The sequence below is a fragment of the Dama dama genome, chromosome 16 (assembly GCF_033118175.1).
Source record: "Dama dama isolate Ldn47 chromosome 16, ASM3311817v1, whole genome shotgun sequence".
Taxonomy (NCBI): Eukaryota; Metazoa; Chordata; class Mammalia; order Artiodactyla; family Cervidae; genus Dama; species Dama dama.
The window spans coordinates 10,017,141-10,040,735 of NC_083696.1; the positions used below are offsets into that span (position 1 = coordinate 10,017,141).

General features: G+C 43.8%; 1 protein-coding gene across 2 annotated transcripts in view; it reads left to right on the top strand.

Annotated features, from left to right (window-relative positions):
* The window catches only part of FKBP15 (FKBP prolyl isomerase family member 15), a 56,872-nt gene that overhangs the window by 30,713 nt on the left and 2,564 nt on the right, over positions 1–23,595 (top strand). The window contains exons 13-27 of one of the 2 annotated variants that reach the window (XM_061163394.1): positions 1,869–1,971; positions 2,474–2,580; positions 4,069–4,183; positions 5,890–5,999; positions 6,634–6,741; positions 7,178–7,272; positions 9,008–9,110; positions 14,034–14,205; positions 16,156–16,292; positions 18,018–18,173; positions 18,829–18,981; positions 19,943–20,065; positions 20,819–20,926; positions 21,221–21,861; positions 22,922–23,018. In XM_061163394.1, the coding sequence (XP_061019377.1) occupies positions 1,869–1,971; positions 2,474–2,580; positions 4,069–4,183; positions 5,890–5,999; positions 6,634–6,741; positions 7,178–7,272; positions 9,008–9,110; positions 14,034–14,205; positions 16,156–16,292; positions 18,018–18,173; positions 18,829–18,981; positions 19,943–20,065; positions 20,819–20,926; positions 21,221–21,861; positions 22,922–23,018 (2,328 nt within the window). The remainder of the gene's footprint in view (positions 1–1,868; positions 1,972–2,473; positions 2,581–4,068; positions 4,184–5,889; positions 6,000–6,633; positions 6,742–7,177; positions 7,273–9,007; positions 9,111–14,033; positions 14,206–16,155; positions 16,293–18,017; positions 18,174–18,828; positions 18,982–19,942; positions 20,066–20,818; positions 20,927–21,220; positions 21,862–22,921; positions 23,019–23,595) is intronic. The other variant, XM_061163395.1, reaches the window with a different exon arrangement.

Consider the following 23,595-nt stretch of genomic DNA (forward strand, 5'->3'; position numbering starts at 1 on the left):
GCCCTTCCCCTGAGAAATGGAAGCGATTCTGTATATCTGTCAGAAGTATTGGGTGGTTTTAAGTGGTTAATTTAGCTTTCTACTGAATTCTCTATTGTTAGTAAAAAATCAAACCTTTTAGACCGCATGATGCTCAACCCATAAAGAAAGCTCAATTCATATTTGTGATTGAATTGCTTAGATTCTCTTGAGAAATGTTGATTTTTCAAGTTTAAAAATTTTATTGCAATCAGATCTATCAATTTTTTCCCTTTGTTTTTTGCTTTTGGCAGTATGCTTAGAAAGCCTTCCCACTTTCAGATATTGTAAACATTACATGTGTGTTTAAAATGTTTATTATTATATATTTAGATCTATTATTTCATATTTAGTCCATCTGGAATTTGGTGAATGACAAGAAGTAACAATTCCAATTAAGTTCTTTAACCATTGGTTAATTCCTTATTTAAAATAATGCTTTCTTAACTGAATTGAAACACTTAACAGTGATTAATTTTTAGGATTCTTTGACATTGATGTACAGCAAAGCAAAGGTGATAATCTTGAGAAAAAAATTCATAAAAGGTTTTATTTTTTCATAATTTTATTTTATTTCTTCATGGAAGAGCTCTGTGTAGATGTAACATTTTAAACAAAATAAGATTTCTGGGACCCGTTATAGAAATGATTTTTATCTGGGTTCTGGAAATGAAATTTGGGTAAGATAATATTCTTATTAAAAATTTTAAGTGCTGCTCACTTATTATAGGGTAATTTAAATTAAAAAGAAGACATATTTAACAAAAAGGGCATTCTTTTTGTGTTGTTTTATAATCAGATTTTTAAACTTAATATTATATCATGAACATTTATGTTAATATTGATAATATAAAAAAAAAGAAAGCAAAGCTTTATCACCTTTAAAGATAACCCAGTGCTCTGTTATATTGATTTATTATAATTCCTTTCACTCTGTTGTTAGACATTTAGGTTGATTTATGTAATGATGTAAAACTGGGATGCTTTTCCAGAAATGCATAATACATTTCTGAGAATTTCAGGAAATAAGAGAAGTCTAATGTAAAAGAATGTCTAAGAGATTTCAGCCTTTAAGCTGTAGCATAGCAGATCACAGTCACTGTATGTTGTGCCTCAAGTTTCTTTTTTCCTTGTGTGAATCAGGACGGTGTCTCTACATTAACTTTTTTTAGACTTTTTTTTTTTTTTTTTGCCACTTTGTGTGCCATATGGGATCTTAGTTCCTTGACTGGGGATTGAACCCATGCTCCCTGCAGTGTTAACTTTATTTAGAATTACAGTAGGACCAACATTGCTTTGCTGTTATGAAGGAAAAAAATGAAGGGAAAACACTCTAAAACTATATTGTCAAAAATAGCCTGGTAATGAGACACAGTGAATCCTACTGTGTGTGATTTTCTGTGAGTACCTTGAGGTCTGTGAAGATTATTTGGCAGAAGAGAAAGGCTGCATTATTCCCTGGGGTTCCTTGTGAGAGGCCCTAATTCTGTGGAAGCAGACTAGGTCAGTCTTAAGGTAGCTGCTTGTTTGGAAAATGATTCATTATGGGGAGCAGTCACTCTAGCTGCTTCAGATAAAATAACATCATCAATGTACACTGGAAATTTAACTATAATTATTTGATATAATTTACAGGGAGAGGGATCCTACTCTGGTACATAATAGAGTGCTTTCCTCCCAGAGCGCATGCCTTAAATTCGTGCCTTTCTGCTTACCTTTCCTTCCTCCTTTTTTTTTTTTTCTTTTGGTCTAAAACACTGGTTGTAAGCAGGCTTAGGGTGGACAGTCGGTCTCAGTCTTCACCTAAGGACCTATAGATGTAATAACCAAGATGCTTGTGCCTGTTGTAGGACGTGAATGCTCCTCGAGGAGCTGGGCAGCCCATGGTGACCCCATCTGTCCAGCCGTCTGTTCAGCCAGCCCATCCAGTGCTCCCACACATTACCTCACAAGGTAAGGAACCCCTCTGAGGCTCTGTGGCCTTAAACTAGGTTGGTACCAAAATTATCATCACTGTACCCTAAAATATTAGGCTGTATTGTTTTAGTATTGAGAACTGGACTAGAGTATAAAACTTCCCAGACTGTCCCTGGATAGGGCATTTTCAGGCCTGAAATGTGTTTGGTCTGCCTGCTGTGTCTTCTGCTGTGTTGCATTGTCAGTTTTGGAAATCGGCGTTCAGCGGATGAGCCATCTCCCTGTGTGTAATTCTGCACTTCTTGTCAGCTGATGGGATCATAGGTCTGAGTCTTGTGCACCCGAAAACACCCAGTTTCCTTTCACTAGCCCAGTAGGTTTAGATCCTACTTGCTGAGATCCATTAGGTCTGGTTTTAGGAGAATTAGGTGAGAGACATGGTCAAGTGTGAAGGGTGATGATATGTAAGGTGATAGTCCAGACTTGTACCAAGAAGTGGGGAGTGGATTTAACAGTGAAAACTTTTCCTCTATCTTAGCACCTCAGCCATCTATTTCTGGTCTCCAAACACCATCTGCTGCTTTGATGCAAGTTGCATCTCTTGATTCCCACTCAGCTGTGTCTGGAAATGCCCAGTCCTTTCAGGTAACATTTTTAAAATGTGTCAATTATATGCTATCATTTATTATTGTTCTATTCAGTCTCTTTTTCTCTTTTCGCTTAATTTGTACAGCAGCAGTTCCCCACAGAGCTTTTAATTTTTCCCCTTCCTGAACCACCACTTTTTCATGTCTAAACAAGCAAAGGATTACCTGCCTTACAGGTTGTTATCAAGATTAAATGTGAGAACCAGCACACCACCTGGTACAAGGCCTGTCACATAGTGAAAGCCCAATTGATGTTTGTTTCCCTTCCTTTTCACACATGTCTAATTTAGAGATATATATCCAAGTCTTCTGTGTTCTCCTCTATCAAGCAGCTGATAGGCTAAGATGCTGCTCTACAGTCAGTAGAATGGGTGTGGTGGAGGGGCAGTGGGGGAGCCGTATACAAATACAGCCGAACTCTCATTGTTTAGTTATTCTCTAGAGGTAAGCTCTTAAAAGTAGGGTTTTTGGGTTTTTTTTTTTTCTGTTTTCATGGGAACCAGTGGCAGCCGCCTGTCTGCCTTGCTGACGGTTTGCCAGGACTGTAGACTCTGTCTTTTGCCCAACACACTTGATGGATAAGACTTAACTCCCCATGATAAAAGACTCTCACTTCCTTGGTGATTCTCCATGCGGAGGGCAGGGGGGTGAGGGGGAAGGGGTCAGAGCAGTGGTGGTCAGGCAATGCCTCATTAGTAATGGGTGCATCAGAAATGAGAAAAGTCCTACCTTGCCTTCTCTCACTCCTGAATGGACCTAATGGAGAGTTATATCCTGTATACTAGGATTCTTTTTTAGTAATGGATGGGTAGTTATACCTGTCCCTGGAAATGAGCTGGATTTCCTTAATTCAAGGAAGAATAACCATCATTATTAAAATGATAGCTGCTGTTTATTAAACATTAATTGTCTTCCAGGCACTTGCTTACCAGGGATTAGGAACTTTAGCTATCTGTCACTTCATTTAGCCCATACAACAACTGTAAGAAGTGGTATTGTTATTTTCATTTAATTGTTGAGGTGACTGAGGCTCAGAGGAAAAGGAGAGCGCTTGGTCATACAGATAAACATCAGAATCTAGCTATGCCAAGGCATCCTTTGGAAACTCGTGGATTTAGTTTGGAATCAGAACACCTCTTTTGTTACTTTAATGAAACCAAATAGAGTTTGCTTAGTTTTAAAATGTCTCAGACCATCCATTGGCCCAATGGCTGAGGGATGAATTCCTACTGAATTAAATCATCACAAGAGGACTGGGGAGTAATCTGAGATTCCCGTTGGGCTTTAGTGACTGGCATCACTGAATTACATCATTCCTCTCCTGCTGCAGTTACTGTCCAGTGCCAAACCTTGGTCTATCCATCTCCAGCTTCAATACGTTTGAATCTCCTTCCAGCTTACCTACCTTATTCCATCAAAGACAAACTAAGCAGAAAAGAGAGAGATGAATGTTTCATAAACCAGCTGTAATTTGGCGTCTTCTCAGCCCTATGCAGGTTTGCAGGCCTACGCTTACCCCCAGGCACCAGCTGTTGCTTCCCAGCTGCAGCCCGCTCGGCCCTTGTACCCCGCACCACTCTCGCAGCCTCCTCATTTTCAAGGTAGGCATTTCTCATCTTCTGCTCTTACTGGGCTTCCCCGTCTCCCGTCCGTTCTCATTTTGACTCCAGTAGATCTCTGCCCTTTTTGTCTTTTCTTTTTTAAGCAGCTTAGTTGAGGTATGATTTACATACCATGGAGTTCACTCGTTTTTTTCCTTTTTTTTTTTTTTTTTAATGTAATAAGGATTTATTTCTTGTGCATGCTACATGTCCATTATGGGTAGACTGGAGGTTGGGTCATGCCTGGTCATCACTCTGGAAGGAAGTTCCTGGAGCAGACACTCTCTGGAACACTGACCTTTGCGAGTTTTGTTCCTTTCTGGTGGTCAGGGACTCCTGCCTGCTGTCAGCTGGTGCTCTGTGAGGTCCTCTGCATCTGAAGATGTATCCCTAATGAATCCACGGAGAGAAAAGTACCCCACATCCACCAACTCCTCCGTGTCTTGTCATCTCCCCAGTTCACTGGTTATAAGTGTACAATTCAATGACTTTTTTTTTTTAATAAGTCTACACAGTTGTGCAGACATCACCATGATCCAACTTTGGAACATTTCCAGCATCCCCCCTCAAAGCCCTTCTGACCACTTCCGGTGTTTTGTTTCTTGCATTTTTTCCTGCCAGCCCTTTAAATTCCTCTTTCAGAGTTGCTCTGTGGAGTCCTTAGTAGATAGTAAATGAGGAAAATATTTGAGGAAATTGGGAGAAAGCATGACTGTTCAGTATCTCATATGAGAGCTAGTTTGTTACAATTTTAAAGTTGTGAAAAGAATATACTTTTATAAAAAGCCAACACAAAAGAGTGTGAAATGAAACGTTACTGTCTTCCATCTTTAAACCCCCTTGACTTTAGGAAGCAGTCACTTGAGTAACTTTTCGGGTAACTTGTATACATGTACCGTATGGTTGCCTTGTGTAAATATGAGGCAAAATAAGTGTAAGCCGCTGGGATGGTATCCTGCCTTCTTGTCCTGCAGCTTGTGTTTTGCCTAGTGATCACTTGGAGTATTAGGACAGTGGTAGAAAGAAGCAAGGATATCCCCAACGAAATGTAAGGTCCGGGAGTGCTTAAGAGTTTCCTGTGTGCATCCTTGGTCTGGAAGCCCTGCTCTTTTCCATCTGGGAAACTACTACATCTGTAATGTCTTCTGAGAGGCCTTCCCTGTTACCACCCCTCCCTCCTCTCCTTCCAGAGATGTAAATGTATGTGTGTCACTAAAAAGTTAATGTTGCTCTTCTCTGTGCTCCTTGTGTACCTTGTAACCTGGTACATGGTTCATTCTTTGCACTTACAACAAGCATGCTGTTACAGTGATCTGTTTACATGGGCGTCTCCTCACCAGACTGAGCTTATCAAGGGCAGGAACCGTGTTTCATTCATTGCTGTGTCCCTGGCACCTGGGCCAATGCCTGGCATGCAGTTGGGTGAACGGAGAAGCAATCTGAGCTGCTAACGCCCCCACATGTGCCCTGGAGCCAGACTGTACCACTGGTTGCACGCCACAGGAGCACATCTTGGTTATTGTTAGCTTTGGAGCCCTTTGACCTTTACCGCTGCTCCATCTTCTGACAGTGTGACCCACCTCCAGCCTTTCCTAGTATTTGGAAATGTTCATTTCTTTCCTCTGCTGATAGAACTGTTGGCTTTTCCTCATTCAGTATCCTCTGTTACAGTTTCATAAGTTTCTACTTGGTTTTCGTCTATTTAGGATCAGGTGACATGGCTTCATTTCTCATGACTGAAGCCCGGCAACATAACACTGAAATTCGGATGGCAGTCAGCAAAGTGGCCGATAAAATGGATCATCTAATGACTAAGGTGATGGAGCCGTCTCATTTTGAAAGTAGGGATATAAAGTGAATTCCCTGGTGGTCCAGCAGTTAGGAATCACTGTTTTCACTGATTCAGTCCCTTGTTGGGGAACTACCATCTGGAAAGCCATGCATGGTGCATCCAAAAAAAAAATAAAGTGGGAGTATAAAGAGGGAGTACGAAAAGAGAGCAACCAGCGCTATAGGTAAACTCTTTCTTGTTTTCTGTATTCATAGTGCGTGCTCAGTCACTCAGTTGTGTCCAACTCTTTGTGACCCTGTGAACTGTAACCTGCCAGGCTCTTCTGTCCTTGGGATTCTCCAGGCAAGAATACTGGAGTGGGTTGCCATTCCCTTCTCCAAGGGATCTTCCCCAGCCAGGGATTGAACCTGCATCTCCTGCATTGCAGGCAAATTGTTTACCACTGAGCCACCTATGAAGCCCCATATTGATAGTGGTTAGCAGTTATTTCCCACAAGAGTTGTTTTATTTAGGGATGCAGTTAGCAGAAGAAAACTCCTGCTTACATTAGAGGTTGTCTCAAACTTATTAACCCCCTCAGTGGTCAGATCTTGGATACATTGTATTTCTACTTGCAAAAATTTCATTGAAATAAATCTTTCTGGCACTCATTTTGTAGGTTGAAGAGTTACAGAAACATAGTGCTGGCAATTCCCTGCTCATTCCCAGCATGTCGGTGACCATGGAAACAAGCATGATTATGAGCAACATACAACGAATTATTCAGGTGAGAGTGGTCTCAGCCTGGAGATCTTCCCATGCTCTGTCCGGAGATGTACTACCCTTTAAAACCTCCACTCCAGGAGTAAGAGCATGTAATAAATGCTGATGCTCCATGGAATTGGGAAATTCTGGAAAATCCACCGTGGCTTAATCTAGTCCAAGTGACTTATCACTCTGCAGTCAGAAGGAAGCATTTCTTTTTTGACCATATACCAAAAATTCGCTTCACTTTATAGCCATTTATGTTTAGTCTGTTAGATATAGTGATTTGTATCCATCAGGTGGTATTTGACTTGTTGTTGTAAGTATTTATATTTATCTGGACAGAAGTTCTAGATTTTTTTTAACAGTATCACCTGCCAGTTCAAGTTGATTCCCTTTTATCTGATGCTTTTCTCTTAAAAACTTCAGTTTTACACATCACATATTTTTGAATTTAGGAAAATGAAAGGTTGAAGCAAGAGATCCTTGAAAAGAGCAGTCGGATAGAAGAACAGAACGACAAGATTAGTGAACTAATTGAACGGAATCAGAGGTAATGACAGGTGTGGGGCACTGGCCAGGATGGACAGAAAGGGTTTAGCTTGTAAATGCCCAAGTTCGGTAAACGTGTTTGCTCAGGGGAGTTTATGTATGTTTCGCTCTCTTCTGTTTCCTGCCTGGCATATGAATTACTTCTTGGTGACTGAGAGGGATTTTAGGAGAGGGGGCTCAGGAGGCTGCGGCAGAACACAGACCTGTGTTTGAGTCCGAGCTCTGCTCATTTGTTCTGTGGCTTTGGGCATTTTATTTATTCCTTCTGGCTCTAGTTTCCTCACCTGTAAAAGTAGTGTTAATGCCTAGAAAACTCTGATGTCAGTTCTTCTGTCTTCTGTGTGGGCTGACTCTGTTTTATCAACCAGAACTTCACAGATTTCCACATAAACCCAGGCACTGTATAATTTTTCTAGATCCTTCTGAAAAAGAATTTTGGGGGAGTGGTCAGGGGAACATGGCACAACATATAGCATCTCATTTAAAAAATACCATTTTCCCATATTTCTCTTCTTCAGTGTCCCTTATCTCCCGCATGGAGGAGGGGAGGGAATTGGTTTTCTTTTCTTCCTTCCTTGCAGCCTTCATATTCCTCTCTCTTCCTTCTCTCATTTCCCCTCACTACACTGTTCGAATTCCTCTCCCCTTCATTCTGCGCGTTCAAAGCAGTTCACCCCTGGCCCTGGTTCCTGCCTCCAAACTTGATCACTGCAGACCTTAGGGAAAGAATGGCCCTGGTTCCTGCCTGCAGCCTTGATGACTGCAGACCTTAGGGAGAGAATGGCCCTGGTTCCTGCCTCCAGCCTTGATCACTGCAGACCTCAGGGAGAGAATGGCCCTGGTTCCTACCTCCAGCCTTGATCACTGCAGATCTCAGGGAGAGTTTGGCCCTGGTACCTGCCTGCAGCCTTGATGACTGCAGATCTCAGGGAGAGAATGGCCCTGGTTCCTGCCTGCAGCCTTGATCACTGCAGATCTTAGGGAGAGAATGGCCCTGGTTCCTGCCTCCAGCCTTGATGACTGCAGACCTCAGGGAGAGAATGGCCCTGGTTCCTGCCTGCAGCCTTGATCACTGCAGACCTCAGGGAGAGAATAGCCCTGGTTCCTGCCTGCAGCCTTGATGACTGCGGACCTCAGGGAGAGAATGGCCCTGGTTCCTGCCTGCAGCCTTGATGACTGCGGACCTCAGGGGGAGAATGGCCCTGGTTCCTGCCTGCAGCCTTGATCACTGCAGACCTCAGGGAGAGAATGGCCCTGGTTCCTGCCTGCAGCTTTGATGACTGCAGACCTCAGGGAGAGAATGGCCCTGGTTCCTGCCTGCAGCCTTGATGACTGCAGACCTCAGGGAGAGAATGGCCCTGGTTCCTGCCTGCAGCCTTGATGACTGCGGACCTCAGGGAGAGAATGGCCCTGGTTCCTGCCTGCAGCCTTGATGACTGCGGACCTCAGGGGGAGAATGGCCCTGGTTCCTGCCTGCAGCCTTGATCACTGCAGACCTCAGGGAGAGAATGGCCCTGGTTCCTGCCTGCAGCCTTGATCACTGCAGACCTCAGGGAGAGAATGGCCCTGGTTCCTGCCTGCAGCCTTGATCACTGCAGACCTCAGGGAGAGAAAACGCTCTCAGACTGTTGCTGGTGAGGGAGCAGAGCGGCGCTCTGACTGAATGTGTGCTAGGTGGCACCTGCTATGCACGGGGTGCCTGACACATGGTTTCTTTTTCCCTATTTACTTCACAGGTATGTCGAGCAGAGTAACCTGATGATGGAGAAGAGGAACAACTCACTTCAAACTGCCACAGAAAACACACAGGCAAGAGTTTTGCATGCTGAGCAAGAGAAGGTAAAGAAACCGGGGAGAGAAAAGCCCAAGTCAGGATGTGTAGAGCCAAGGAGTGTGTCCTCTGTACCTACTTACCAGTTGGCTTTTGAGCAGAATTTTTGCCATTGTCGGGAAGAGAGCTAGAAATCTCCCAGCAGATTTTTAATATATCCACCATCCAGATTTCTGTTTTTTAAATACGTTACAATTAGTTGACTCAGAAGCAATCACTGATCTTAGTAATTTGGTTAAGGTGAGGATTAACACAGTTTATTAGAAAGGAATCCTAATTCTGCTGAAAAAATCAGCAACAGCTTCTGTTACGCCACGTAACGCATATTTATTGTGAAGTTTGACGTTGTTTAAGGAAACAATCCTTCATCTGTGCCTGCCAGAGCATTTTAATGTACTGCTGTTTGACTTGAGTCAGCTCAGAATTATGTATTTTGATGTGTTTCTGAAGTAGCTGTAAGGAAGACTGCTGAGGGTCTTGGGTTGCCTCCTGCTGGTTTGGAAGCCCCATTCCTCCTGTCTTTACTGCAGTGACACTGTTTATCTGGAATGAGTTCTTTCCTGTTTCGCCTCTTCCTCATCAGCTGGGAGATCGCAGCCCTTCATCTGCTGTTTTCTCAGAGGTTTAAGAAGTACTTTATATTTTGTATTTGAATATTTTTGAAAACACAAAAAGTTAAGTGGGATGCACTTTATAACTTTACACACTTTTTCACATTCCAGTAATGACAAGGATTGCTTTCTTGGATCTCATTGCTGTTATTCTTTATGTTCTCTTAGCTAGTATCCAGTCAAGTAGTAATATTAATAATTTTAAAGTGGACACCTTATCCTCAGATAAGCAGTGTTTTGCCCAGTCCAGTCTTGACCCTGAATCTTTCCCATTGCTACTTGACACCACCCTTTGTTTGTCGTGGCTGAGTCCCAAAGCCTGGATCCCCACTCCCCATGAAGTCTACTTTTTTTACTATTTCTCTTTCATCTACTTTTATTTGCTTTCTCTTTCCTAACAAGGCACCCACATATCTTATTTGTTGTGGCTGTTAACTATTATTCAGGTCTACGGTTGATTACATAACTTGTTCTAGATCAGTGGTTCCCAAATACTGGTTTGGCTGCCTCAGAATCACTTAGGGAGCTTGATCAAAAATACACATGTGTAAGCTTCACTAGAGATTCTAACCTGGCATTTCTAGTTGACGTCTGAATCTCAGCTTTTAGAAAGCTCCCCTTGATTCTGAGGAATAGCCAGGTCAGAGGCACCGCTCTTATCGGTGATTTCCTTTGCCACAGTCTGTGGAGGTGGCAGCTGCCACACCTTTGTTCTTAGCAAGCTCACTGCATGATTCCCATGCTGAGAGTCAGCGGTGTGTGTGCGTGTGTGTATGTATTCCAGTCAAACTTTGTTCACAAACATAGACAGCAAGCCAGTTTGACCTGCAAGTGATAACTTGCCACCCCCCTGAATTAGCTAACTAATCCACCCAAATGTTTATTGATAAACTCCAAAAGTATCTGGTACGATACATGAACCTGGTCAGTGCTCTACTCATAAGACTCAAAACGGCAGGGATAATAACAAAAACAGTACTACCGGCCTGTTGTTTGGTCACTAAGTCATGTCTGACTCTTTGTGACCCCATGGACTGGAGTACCAGGCTTCCCTGTCCTTTACTATCTCCTGGAATTTGCTAGAAGTCCTGTCCATTGAGTCAGTGATGCTGTCTAACCATCTCACCCTCTGCCACCCTCTTCACCTGTCAAAACACCTCCTCAGTCCCAGGCACCATGCTTTACACAGATCTGTTTGAGGACATCTCCTGGGCTGAATGTCACTGTTCTTGATGAGTCAGGTACCGTTTACATGCTTCACGTGGTCTCCTTTATTCCACTAAAACTTTTCAAGCCTAGACTCTGCCATTTTTCTTTTGATCCGCTTCTTACTTAAGAGTCTCCCCTGTGATATCTCTCTTAAATGGAAATAATCAAGGTCCTTTCATGCCTGGAGGTACTTCTGTGCCTGCAAGCACAGTTCAGAAACCTATGGTTATATGCTCAATGAATATTTGGTAAATGAAATTATTTTTCTCTATGGCAGTATTAATATTTCCACATAAAACCATGGAATAATGGTTAGAACTGAAGAGAAGTTACAGTTCATCTAGTTTAATGTTCTTTTCCAGAAGAGTAAGCTGAGGCCCAGGCAGAGTAAAAGACTTGCCTGGGGTCTCACCTGCAGCCGGCTGTGTACTTTTTCCTTTGCCAGATGGCCATCTTTCTTCAGTACCATGTTCCTCCTCCTATCCCAAATGCTTTTTCCCTTGTTTTTCTGAATTCTTGGTTCTTTCTTGTCATGGCTTTCTTTTCCCAGCTCTCCATGTCAGCGGTGGAATTTGATCCCAGGTGTGAACCAGGGAGCTGTCCTATCCAATGTGTAGGTTTTTGATATTTTCCTTTCTCACTTGATATTGCAAACCCTTACTTAAAACAGTCATAGTTAAATACACACCCACACACATGTGCACACAGATGGACATACATATATATATTTATATATATTCACACATTTTTTTCTGATTACAAACATTGCATCAGTTTCTTCCAGGAAATACAGATAAGCAAGCATAAAACATAACTCACAAATAGTTCTCCCACTCAAAGATGCCCTTGTGCTCAGATTCTTTGCAACCCCACAGACTGTAGCCTGCCAGGCTCTGCAGTCCATGGGATTTTCAAGGCAAGAAGACTGGAGTGGGTTGCCATTTCCTGTTCCCAAGGGATCTTCCTGACCCAGGGATCAAACCCACGTTTCCTGCATCTCCTGCATTGGCAGGTGGATTCTTTACCACTGAGCCACGTGGGAAGCCCCACACTCAAAGATAATTTTTATACATATCATTCATCCCTTCACAGTTTTTGCTATGTGTGTGTTTGGGAGAGAATATTACTTTTCTTGCTTGTAAGAGGCCTTTCTCTGCTGGGGCCTGCGTCAAGAGCTTTTGAGTGATCTTCCATTCTGCTTGTTCTTGGTGAGAGTGAGCACTGCCTCTCCTCTGGAATCTGTCCCCTCCCGTGGTCTTAGCTGTTCCGAGGTGCTATGTGAATGGCCTTCACTCTGATGTTAGTGAACTCTGGAGCTACGATGAATACGGAGGTCTCTGAGCATTGTGTTAGTTCAGCTTCTACCAGGCCATTTGGAAAGGACAGTGAGTAAAACTTATTCTACTTGTGGCAAATGAAAACCCCCTTCTGTCTGGAAATTCAGGCTGCCATTGTCCTCTGTGTTTAACAGATGAAAATGCAAGGCTGCTGAACAGCAAAAATAAGTGTCTTAGAGCTCACTCTGAAGGATGTGGTTAAAAAATTTATGCGGACACTTACTAAAACCATAAGGGAGACTTTTGTTCAAGACTGTTGCTATAGATGGGAGCTCTGTGGTGGCCTCGAGGTTAGGATTCTGGACTTTTACTTCTGTGACCTGGGTTCAGTCTCTGGTCAGGGAACTGAGATCCTGCAAGTCACAAGGCACAGCCAAAAATCAAAAGACTCCTGCAATAGGTACAAAAGATTGAACTCATCTCTAAACACAATAAGGGCAAGAGAGCAAGTAGGAAATTTACAGCCAAGGAGCAGAGTGAGAGGGTCAGTGGATGGAAAATTACTAAGAGGAGAATCGCAGGAAGGGGGATTCTTGCTAACGACAGGCCAGGGACTTCGATAGCAAAGGTTGGGATGCAGAGCTGTGATCAAATATCAGGGGTGGAGATTCTCTCTAAACTGACACAGCAGGATTCCTGCTAAAACTGGGCTGGTCTGACCACAGATGGTGGGGAGACCACGGCTGAGCTCTCTGCGGCCCTGGCTTGAAGTTTGGCCAGAGAGAGAGCCTTTGCCCGTGGACACTCAGATGCACATTCATAGCCTATTTCTTTTTATTTTGTGTACAATTTGTTTTATTTCCTCCACCTTTCAGAGAGCCAAAATATCAGATTTTAAATGTAAGCTAGAAAACTGATTAAGGCTTTGGAATAAAGTTTAAAACTGAGGTGGGCACAGTGACCACCCTAAGAAGGGACAGGTGATACCAAGAAAGTAGACAGCAGTAGAAACGCACGTGAAGTACAGTGGTCTAGGGAGGAGCAATGGTGGTAGCAATACAGTATAGAAAGATGATCCAACCCCAGATAGACCCTGCTGCCCAGAAGTCACGACCATCGGAGCCGTCACGCACTGCCTTTCCTGTCATCTGATTTCTCCTGTTTTTCACAGGAGCTCGTCAGTTCAGGTGAAATGAATGTGGTATTTGTCATTTGTTTGCCATTCCTTTCCACTGACCATCCTTTCATTTCCATCATTACCCTTAATACACAAAACCTAGCAGATGATTTTTCAAGGCGTCATTTTGGTTTCATCAAATGTTACTTGAGAATATTTAGCTCCTGTTTGGCCAGTACGAGCACCATTTAGAATGCATTGAGCAGTCAAAGAAGTTGGGAGTGCTCCTTTCTTTTATTACCACTGTTCTTCCAAGAACCCCCAACAGTTACTCTGACGTGACTGATCTTTATAGTACGATTAGTAGCATAGTGCTCAGGAGAAGTTATAGACTGAGAAGTGGATTGCCATTGAAAGCATTCAGTTTAAAAAAAAATTTTTTTTTTCAGTTTAAAATTTAAAATACTCTTTTCTTCTTCTTCTTCTTTTTTTTTTTTTTAAAGATTGTTCTTTATAGGAAAACTAGAAAATGGCAGGAATACTATTTTTACAAAGTAATTCCCAGGTCAGAGACCTTGCACATTTGAGGGCGTGATTTTGATTCATTGCAGGTTGAAGGTGGCCTTAGCTCTCTTCCTACCCGTTCAGCCAGCACAGAGTTTGTGAGGCTGGCGCATCACCATGTTTAAAGTGATGTCGTACTTTGTCGCTTTTCAGGCCAAGGTGACGGAGGAGCTAGCTGCTGCCACTGCACAGGTCTCTCATCTGCACCTGAAAATGACGGCCCACCAAAAGAAAGAAACGGAGCTGCAGGTCCAGCTCACGGAGAGCATGAAGGAGGCAGACCTCTTCAGGGCTCAGCTCACCCAGCTGCAGGCAGAGCTCTCCGGTATGCCCTTGTGGAGGGGGCTGGGACTGTGACCAAGTGAACGTAAGGAATTACACTATTTCCTTCCTCTCGGTCCATTTGACAGAAGGCTTATGAAGGTTATGAAGGATGAAGCCAAAAATTATGGTGAACCAGTATAAACTTACATGACTGTTTGACATAAAGGACAACAAGAGAACTGACCATCCATTTAGTGGCCACTAAGCGGCCACAGTTCTGCTTTATTTGGTCAAGTGTTCAGTATCTTTGGCACTTAGGATTGGCCTCATAGGCCTTGAAGAGATAATCTAACTTGTGACTAATCTAACTGAGGGGTTCCTCTAAGTTGTGACTCAGTAGAGGCTTAAGAAGAAGGTGCTTCCTGCATTGGCTGCCTCTTTCCTAGAGGATGGATTGCAGTCTTTCAGCCTGACACTCAAGGCCCCTCCAACCTGGTTTATTTCCTGTTATGTTGCTTAATTCTTCGTAGCTCTGGGCATACTAGCCAGCCTGCTGCTTCAGTACATCCTCTATTTCTTGTCTTGCTTTTTATCCATACTGTTCTCCGGACTTGGTGTGCCCACAATCACCAAGATTTACCTCCAGTTCTCTCCAAAAACTGCCTCTTTCAGAAACTTCACCCGTTTTATCCCCCTAGAATATTTGATCTCCTTTAAAATCTTGCATCTCTGAGTGCATTATCATGACCATTTTCAGAGTTAGCCTTTGATCAGCAGTACTTGTGTGTCTGTTTTCCCTTCTATAATGCAAGCCTCTGAAGGGCAAAAATGATGCCTTGCTCATCTTTGTAAAGTCCTTCCCTTAGTACTAGTTCAGTGCCTGGCACAAAGGTGCTGCTTGAGACATGGTGAAAAGCAGATTCATGAAGACTTGCATGTTGATTCATCCACCGCCTTGTGTAAAAATGTAGAAGGCCCAGATGGGTCCAGTGGGTCAGGTGTGGCAAGAGCAGTAGCAGTTTTAGGAAGAAACAAAATTCATGTGCCCAAAAAGAAAGCTAAAAAGCACTGATGTCAGTTGTTGAAGTGATACCTTGAAGATAAATCCTTTTCTTTTAGAGCATCACTTGAGCACACTTGAGGGAAAATCTTAGATTCAAATGTCATACTGATATCTTCTTTCCTGTTTTCACGGTGCCCTGTGACAGTTACCTTGAGGGTACCATAAAGGTCTCAAAAGTTTTCCAACAAAATTAATTTTGATGCATTACATTTTAAAAATTGTTACTATTTTCTTATTGAAGTATAGTTGATTTACCGTGTTTTACAGTATTGTGTTAGTTACTAATATACAGCAGAGTGATTCAGTTATACATATATATATATATATATATATATATATATATATATATATATATATTCTTTTTTCCATTATGGTTTATCATAGGGATAGTACCCCTATGGCACAGATATCCCTCTGTGCCATACAGTAGGACCTTGTTGTTTGATATATTACATTTTAAGTATTCCAAATAGCTTTATTTGAGAAGGAATGTTTAGAAAACAGACTGTTGATAGAATGTCCCAGCTACCAAGAAAGTTGAGAATATCTTACCAGGCATTGAGAAAGGGCCTGGACCACTACTAAACAAAGATCTGAATGTATTGAGTCCAGTGTGTTGAGATGATGACTGACGTGGAATTGAAGGACTGATACATTTCAGGGGTGATCTCTGACTGCTTGGCACACTCCTCTTCCATTTTGTGTGTGTCAGAGGTGACCTGTAGGTGCAGAGATAAATATGGATGCGTGTGGAAGTCAGTGAGTCAGTTTATGACTTGATAAGCCTGTTGCTGGTCAGTGAGGTGATGCTGGAAGAAGTGAGTGGAAGAGGCTCGTGTGGGAGGGTTGGAAGTTGAGAGAACGTGGTTTTGAAGGAGCTGTCAGGATGCCGTACAGCCCACGGCAGCTCTGGTTCTACAGCCAAGCCTTTGTGCTGTCATATCTCAGAGCTCCAGGAAACCTCCCAGCAAGCGCAGTCCAAATTCAAGAGTGAAAAGCAAAGCCGGAGACAACTGGAACTCAGGGTGACCTCCCTGGAGGAGGAGCTGACTGACCTGCGAACTGAGAAGGAGTCTCTGGAAAAGGTAAGCTTTTCATGTGAAGTTTCTCTGTTGTACCCAGGTGGCCAGAGTGGGCTGTTTCATAAACATTTTTATTTTCCTTTTAAAAAGTACTGTAGCGTGTACTCACTGTAACATGCAAATAATACAGAAAAGTATAAAATAAAAAATGAAATTTATGTTTTCCTCTTCTCTGCACTAGAGGCAAGAACTATAAAAAAAATATATGATTATTCTTCCAGATTGTTTTCTTTGTATATAATATATACATGCGCATAGCACGCATATGTGTTTGTATAAAGTATATGTATATACATATGTGTACACTGATAACATTTTTAATAATAATGTGATCATATTTAATACTTTAAAGATTGTATTGTGGCCATTATACTAATAAGAATGAGAGCTTTTTCATTCTTTGTAACTACTTCATAGTTACGAATACTTCATAGTATTCTGCTGCAAGGCTGAACCATAATTATATTTAACTATTCACCTGTTGATGGATATTTATGTTTCTAACTTTTCACTGTTTCAAACATTGCTTTCATGGATATCTTTGTACTATATAACTTTTTTTGCAAATTCATTTGAGTATTTCCATAAAATAGATTGCTTGAATTTGAATTGCTGCATCAGAGAAAATTCTCAACATTTAAATTTTTAAAATAAATATTGCCAGATTATCCTGAAGAGTATGTTAGCTTACATTTCCAGCACTGTGTAAGCAAGCCTATTTCTCCATTATTCTTCCAATTCTGCCTGTATAAATTTTTACATTATTTCATGATAGGTGAAATATGCTTATCTTGTCTTTGGGTGTATTTTTGTTAGTAGTAAAGCTTTCATATATTTAACACCTATGTGTATTTCCTCTGTTATAAACACTATTAAAGTGCTTATCTTTTGTCAGTCATAGATGTTACAAATATTTTTCTAGTTTGATATTTTTAAACCTCATTTAATGATATCTTTTGTTATTTTATAAATTTAACCCTAGGATAATACTCACCTCATTGAACAAATTGGGAACATTTCTGTCTTTTTCTATATTCCGGTACAGTTTAGATATGAAAAGAGCAGCCTGTTTCTGAGCTTTTAATAAAACTCTCTAGTAAAGCCCTTTTGGCCTAGTGCCCTTTGAGAGGATAAATCTTGGTCTGTACTTTGTTTCTTCCATAATTTTATCAGGTTTTTTAAAAAAAGTTCTACCAATACAATATTGTAAAGTAAAAAAAATAAATAGATAAATACAACTGAAAAAAGTTCTTTCTGATTTTGAGGGCTGTTTCAGTTTTTCTTTGTTCTCAATACTCCTACAGTGACCATCCTTGTAACACATAATCTTTATGATCCACTGCTTCCTTAAAATAAAGTCTAATTTGTGTAATTTCTGGGTGTGAGTATGTATTTTGAAGGTCCTGTCGCAGAATTGTGACTTCCTTACCAGCAGATCGTGAAAGTATCTTATTTCCCTGTGCACCTACCGCTGGTAAGATGTTCCTCATCTCTTAATACAGTGGTAGATGAAGCTCTTCTGGTTTACCTTCTTATTGTGGCAGTTTTTTTTTCTTTCCTGCCAGTCGTCGAGAATGTTAAATATATTGGGGAAACTAAATTGAAAAAATGAATTGTTTCCATTAACGAAGTAAGGACCCAGTGATGTTAATAACTCCCACCACCATCACCATCTCCATTTATCTTCTTCAAACAACTACAGCTGATGACAGTTCTCTTGTTCCTAAGAACCTCTCAGAAAGGAAAAAGAAGTCAGCTCAAGAGCGCTGCCAGGCTGAGGAGGAGATAGACGAAATTCGCAAATCACACCAGGAGGAACTGGACAAACTTCGACAGCTTTTGAAGAAGGCACGGGTGTCCACCGACCAAGCAGCTGCAGAGCAGGTAATGGGAAACTGAAGCACTTTGGAAGTAAAAGGGAGGCACGAAGGATTCAGAAAAGCTTCTAGTTTCTTCTTGATCCTTTCAGATGACATTTCTAATAGTTGATTCTCTAACTTTGGACAAATCTTATTATAAGTAAAACATGAAGGCAAAAGTCTTCCAAACATGACAAGGCCAAAGTCCTCACCCACCAGACACCATCCCTCAGGCATCGTCCTTGAAAAGAAGGGACTTGTTTAGGTAATGAGGCAGGGAAATCAAAGGTGGTGGCAGAACACAGCTACTCTCTAGTCATTTGACAGCAGCCTTTCTTTTTGTAAGTTTCTGCATTCATGTTTATATGTTTTATGTTCTTTAGTTAGAGTGAATTGGTGTCCTCCATTTGATCATCTGTGGAATTTTGGAGAGAAATAAGTTTCTTCTGTTTAAAAAGGTCTAAGGGTCCAGATCCTGAAAAGTATGATCACATTATGGCCCTGGGGACCTGTCTATAGACAGTCACCCCTAGTACCTTTCAGAGTCCTGACAACCAAGGTCATCCAGATGGTTGTTTCTCTGCTAAATCTGGGCTCTTAACTTTTTGCCTTGTTAAAGATGGGGTTTCCCAAGATGCAGTTAGACCCCCCAGGATGCAGTGATTACTTTCTCTTGGCAGCTTTCTCTCGTACAGGCTGAGCTGCAGACCCAGTGGGAAGCCAAGTGTGAGCAGCTGTTGGCCTCTGCCAGGAATGAGCACCGGCAGCAGTACCAGGAGGTGTGTGCACAGAGAGACGCCCGTCAGCAGCAGCTGCTCCAGCTGGAGGAGAAGGTGAGTGTCTTCCCTTGGACTTAGGCAGCCCGGACAATTTAAGGCAAACAGGTTGTTCAAGTCTTGTCGATCCTTTTGTATACGAAAGATGTTAATCACTTTTGAAAACAGAATCATACTTGTTCAGCTCTCTAGTTGATCAGTCATATTTCACGTACTCATTTGGGATGATGGGTCAGTGACCTAGAAAAAGAAAAAGCAGCATTCATGTTCTGGATTATGTTTTCCATTATAATTTGATCTTCCATTTATTAAGCAAATACTTATTGAGTGCCAGCTGTGTTCCAGGCACTGTGTTAGGGAAAAGGCTTACACAGAACACTCCTCAGGAGTCTCACAATCAAGAAAGGGAGACCGAGAAACAGAGATAAGCATTAAATGCTGTGAGGCCCAGAAGAGGAAGTGCCCAGGGGAGCAGAGGCAAGAGGGACAAGGAGCTTTGATGGGGGGGGCCCGCAGGTATTCTGGGCAAAGGCCCTGAGGTGGGCTGGAGCACGCGTGTGCTGGGGTCATCTGGCATAGAACGAGGAAGAGAAGGAGGGGTGGCTTAGCGCAGTGTATGGAAGTCCTCATATCTGGAGGTCGGTTAAAGTATCCAGCTGAAAATCTTCCACTCAGAGGTGAGGAAGGCAGTCTTGTTGCTGACCGTTCATATGTCTGTGTGACTAGGGTGATCAGACCCTTCCTCCCATTTTTCATCATATTCTTGACCTAATTAGGAACAAGGCAAGTGGCCTTGCTGGGAAAGAGGAGATGAAGTGGTGAGTTGGGACTGAGTGGTGAGGAGATGAAGTGCTCTGGGTCAGCAGGCCTGGGGTGGGGGTGGAGGGTGTGGATGTCAGCAGGCCAACATGAGGTTGACACTTAAAGCTTAGGATGTTTCTCCTCCTCCTGGGCGTCCTGACCTTCACCTGGGAGTCTAGGTTCCCAGGCCACAGCCACAGCGTGTTTGTTTTTGCAGTGTTCAGCCCTCCAGGCCCAAGTCACATCCCTGAGAGAGCAAAATGCACAGCACACCAAGGACCTAGAGGGCAAGGCCCGGACGTCTGGGGTCGAAGCCACTGCTGCCGACCCTGCAGAAAAGGTGAGCTAGCGTTTCAGAGAAGTGAACCGTGTCCTATAGGGGGATCGTGTATGCATAGCAGGCCTTCAGAAAGAAGTGTCTGTCACTGTGTTGTCGTGAGCTTGTTTTCTGATCCACCACCATCTGCCTTAAATCAGAGTTAACCCATTGGAACGTGTCTCTTTGGTGGCAATCCCCAGAGAGCCCCATGCTGAGGTCTTGACAGATAAGGGAACTGTTTCTAAGTCACAGGAGAGGAGTGGGGAGCGTGCCAGCCTCTTCTAGCCACTAATCCTCGTAGCCTGTGGCGGCTCCTAGTGCTGGCCTCGGTGGGAGGGTGGCGTCCGTGGGCCGTCTTTGAGAGTCTCAGGCACACACGCCGCAGCTTACCCATCCTTCCTAGCCCTTCTGTCATGTGCTGCTCATTATTCAACATTGTCCCCTCCACGGGTCATTCTTCGCTGTCTCAGTTCCTGACCAACCGTGCCCCACTGCAGAGTTCTAAGAGGGCGTCATTTAAGCCTTCCAGACCTCGCTCTGGAATTTATTTATTTAACATCTAATTTATTTGGTGTGCCGAGTCTTTGTTGTGGCATGTGGTATCTTGTTCCCTGACCAGGAAGGGAGCCCGAGCCCCCTGTGTTGGGAGCCCAGTCTTAGCTACTGAACCATCAGAGCGAAGCCTCTCTCTGGAATTTACATGCATCCCTTAGTCTCTTGACTTTGGCAGCACACATTTTGATATTGTTTCTCTCTCCTCACGTGGTCGTGCAGGTCAAGAAGATTATGAACCAGGTGTTTCACTCCTTGCGGGGAGAGTTTGAGCTGGAGGAGTCTTACAATGGCAGGACCATTCTGGGGACCATCATGAACACCATCAAGGTACAGCCAGCTGTCATTTGTTTCATTGAGATGGGTATCTCATTGCCTAAGTGCCGTCCAAAGGATCCTGAGTGAAAAATTATTCAAGATTGTTGATCAGTAACTAGGATGTCTGTACAGATATGGGCAGCCTCTTTTGAGAGGAAGAAACAAAGGCATTTGTACTGAAAAGTAACAAACAGAAAAACAGAGTTACTTGAACTCAGTGACCAATTGTGTTAATAGAGGCTAAAGAACTAGGAGTGCCTCTGTTTTTGGTCAGTGATCCTCTCCTCCTTCTTGGCTTTTGCACAGATGGTGACCCTTCGGCTGTTAAACCAACACGAGCAAGAGAAAGGAGAGAGCAGCAATGAAGAGGAAGAGGAAGCAGAGGCGCAGCCTCGGAGCCCTTCGGGACAGTCTCGGGCACCCTTGGACGGGGCGGGGCAGGAGCCCCCCACAGTGCTGTCGGCGCTGGTGGTCCAGGAGGATGCCCCGCTGTCTCCTCAGGGCTGGCCCTCTCCCCAGGATGGTGCACAGAGAAGGGAAGGGGAGCCCTCAGAAACGGAGGCGAGCTCAGAGATAAAAGCATGCTCGGTCCCTCCCGAACTGGCTTGCCTCCCCTCCCCAAGAGCTCTGGGGCCCCCAGCTTCAATTCCCCCCAGGCCTCCAGGCCCCGTAGCTGTGGACTCTGAGGGCGAGGAGGCACTGGGAGACGCCCATGTCAGGGAGGAGGAAAGCTCCACGAGACTGTCCCCGACCTCAGACCCCGAGAAGGTGGACCCACTGGCTGTGAGGCTTGAAAGTCCAGGAGGAGAGCCTCAGCCTCCAGAGCTCCAGGAAGACAGGGATGTCACAGGCTCGGCTGCTCCCTCCCAGGAACCGTGTAGCACAGAGGCAGCTTCGGCCTCCGTAGGAGCAGCACCTGGATCTGAACACGGTTCTCAGCATCCCAGGTGTGTCCCCTGAGCAGTTTCAGGAGCAGGGCGGCTGCCTGTGGAAGTTGTGTCCAGTTTTTCCAGGATGGGTGATTCATCCTCAGAGACTGGCTGGCTGGCTGAATCACTCATTCATTCATGTATTTATTCAGTATCTACCATGTAATAGGCTCTGTGGGAGTGTGGGAGGCAAGGTGGAGTTGGTTTTTGACTTGAAGAGCTAACAGTCTATTAGGGAAGACAAACAAATGCTTATACAGTTGACCTTGAACAACACAGGAGTTAAAGGTGCCGACCCTGTGTGTGTAACTTTACAGTTGGCTCATTTCCAGATTCAAATGGGGTCGCAAAGTGTCAGACACGTCTTAGCAACTGAACATCCCCATACTCACCCACCTGTAAATCGTGTTTATTGAAAAAAGCCCATGTATCAGTGGGCCTGAATGGTTCAAACCTGTATTCTTCAGGAGTCAACTGTATGTTATAAATGCATGTTAAATGCTTTCTAAACAAAGAAAGAATCAGGGTTATAATAGACAAGAAAGGGGGACTTATTCTGCTTTAGGTAGGGTGACTAGGGAAGGATTCCGAGAAGGTGACATTTAAACTGAGACCTGAAGGATGGATAGGAGCCTTCTCTGCCGAGAGTTGGCAGGAGCATTTGCAGAAAGCAAGAACAGCACATGCAAGGCCCTGCGGTAGGAGGGACGTGACACAGTCAAGGAAGAAGGCACAGTGGGTGGGAGAAGAGTGGTGGGATGCCAAGGTTGGAAAACTCAGTAGGAGCCAAGTCATGTGAGATTTTGTTGTCACTGTTAGAAGTTTGGACTTTAAGTGCAGTGAGAAGCTGTTAAGGGGATTTAAGCACAGGAGTGACGTGACTGATTTACTGGCTTTAAAAGATTGCTCTGGCTGTAGGTTATGGAGGGAGTCGAGAGTGCTGGGGGCGAGTGTGGAGAAGTGGGGGATTCCTGGGCAGTCGCCGAGGCTGTTGGATATTTAGCCCAGAGCCTGTGGGCATTGTGGCCTGGGGCAGAAACATTTTCCTATGACTTGATTTTCCTGATTTTTCTTTCAGCCTCTCTGAGGATGAAGAGGATGAACTGTTTAAAGGGGCAGCTCTGAAAGTTCCGAAGCCCAAAGCACAGGCTGAGGAGGAGGATGAAGACGAAGTGGTAAGGAACTCCCAGGCCCTGCCAAGTCCTCATGCCGCCGCCCCCTGGGGGCCCCTCCCTGCTGGCTGCAAGAAGAGGAGGGGGGTCTGCTGGTGGCCCCTGCCCTGGGCTCTGTGTTCGGGGCCCTGTGCGAGCAGGCTTGGGGCTGGGAGGAAGCGGCTCTGTGAGCCTGGTGGGGATGGGCAGATAGCACTTTATTCTTGAAGAAGGATCACGGTCTCCACTCAGGCAGCGTAATTTCTACTTGAAGACAGTTGGGCTGCTTAGTCCCATATTAGAATGCTAAAGCCTCAGGTTTCCGGACCTCAACTCGGCTAAGGTGTTTTGTTTTAGAATTGGAAAGGACTGTGAAGATCTCCTTGTCTGGCATCTGCATTCATAGACAGACTGTGGTTCAGAAGGATGATTTACCTAAAGCCACAGAGTGAGTTAATCATACAGTTAGGACTCAAACCCTAGGCTCCTACTCAGACCACCTGTTTCTGAGCATTTTCTGCTTCATCAGCCTGCTTTCCGACCTGCTGCCTTGTTCTGTTATCACCGTATCCCTGGGCAGAGAATGGGTTAAGTCCGATAG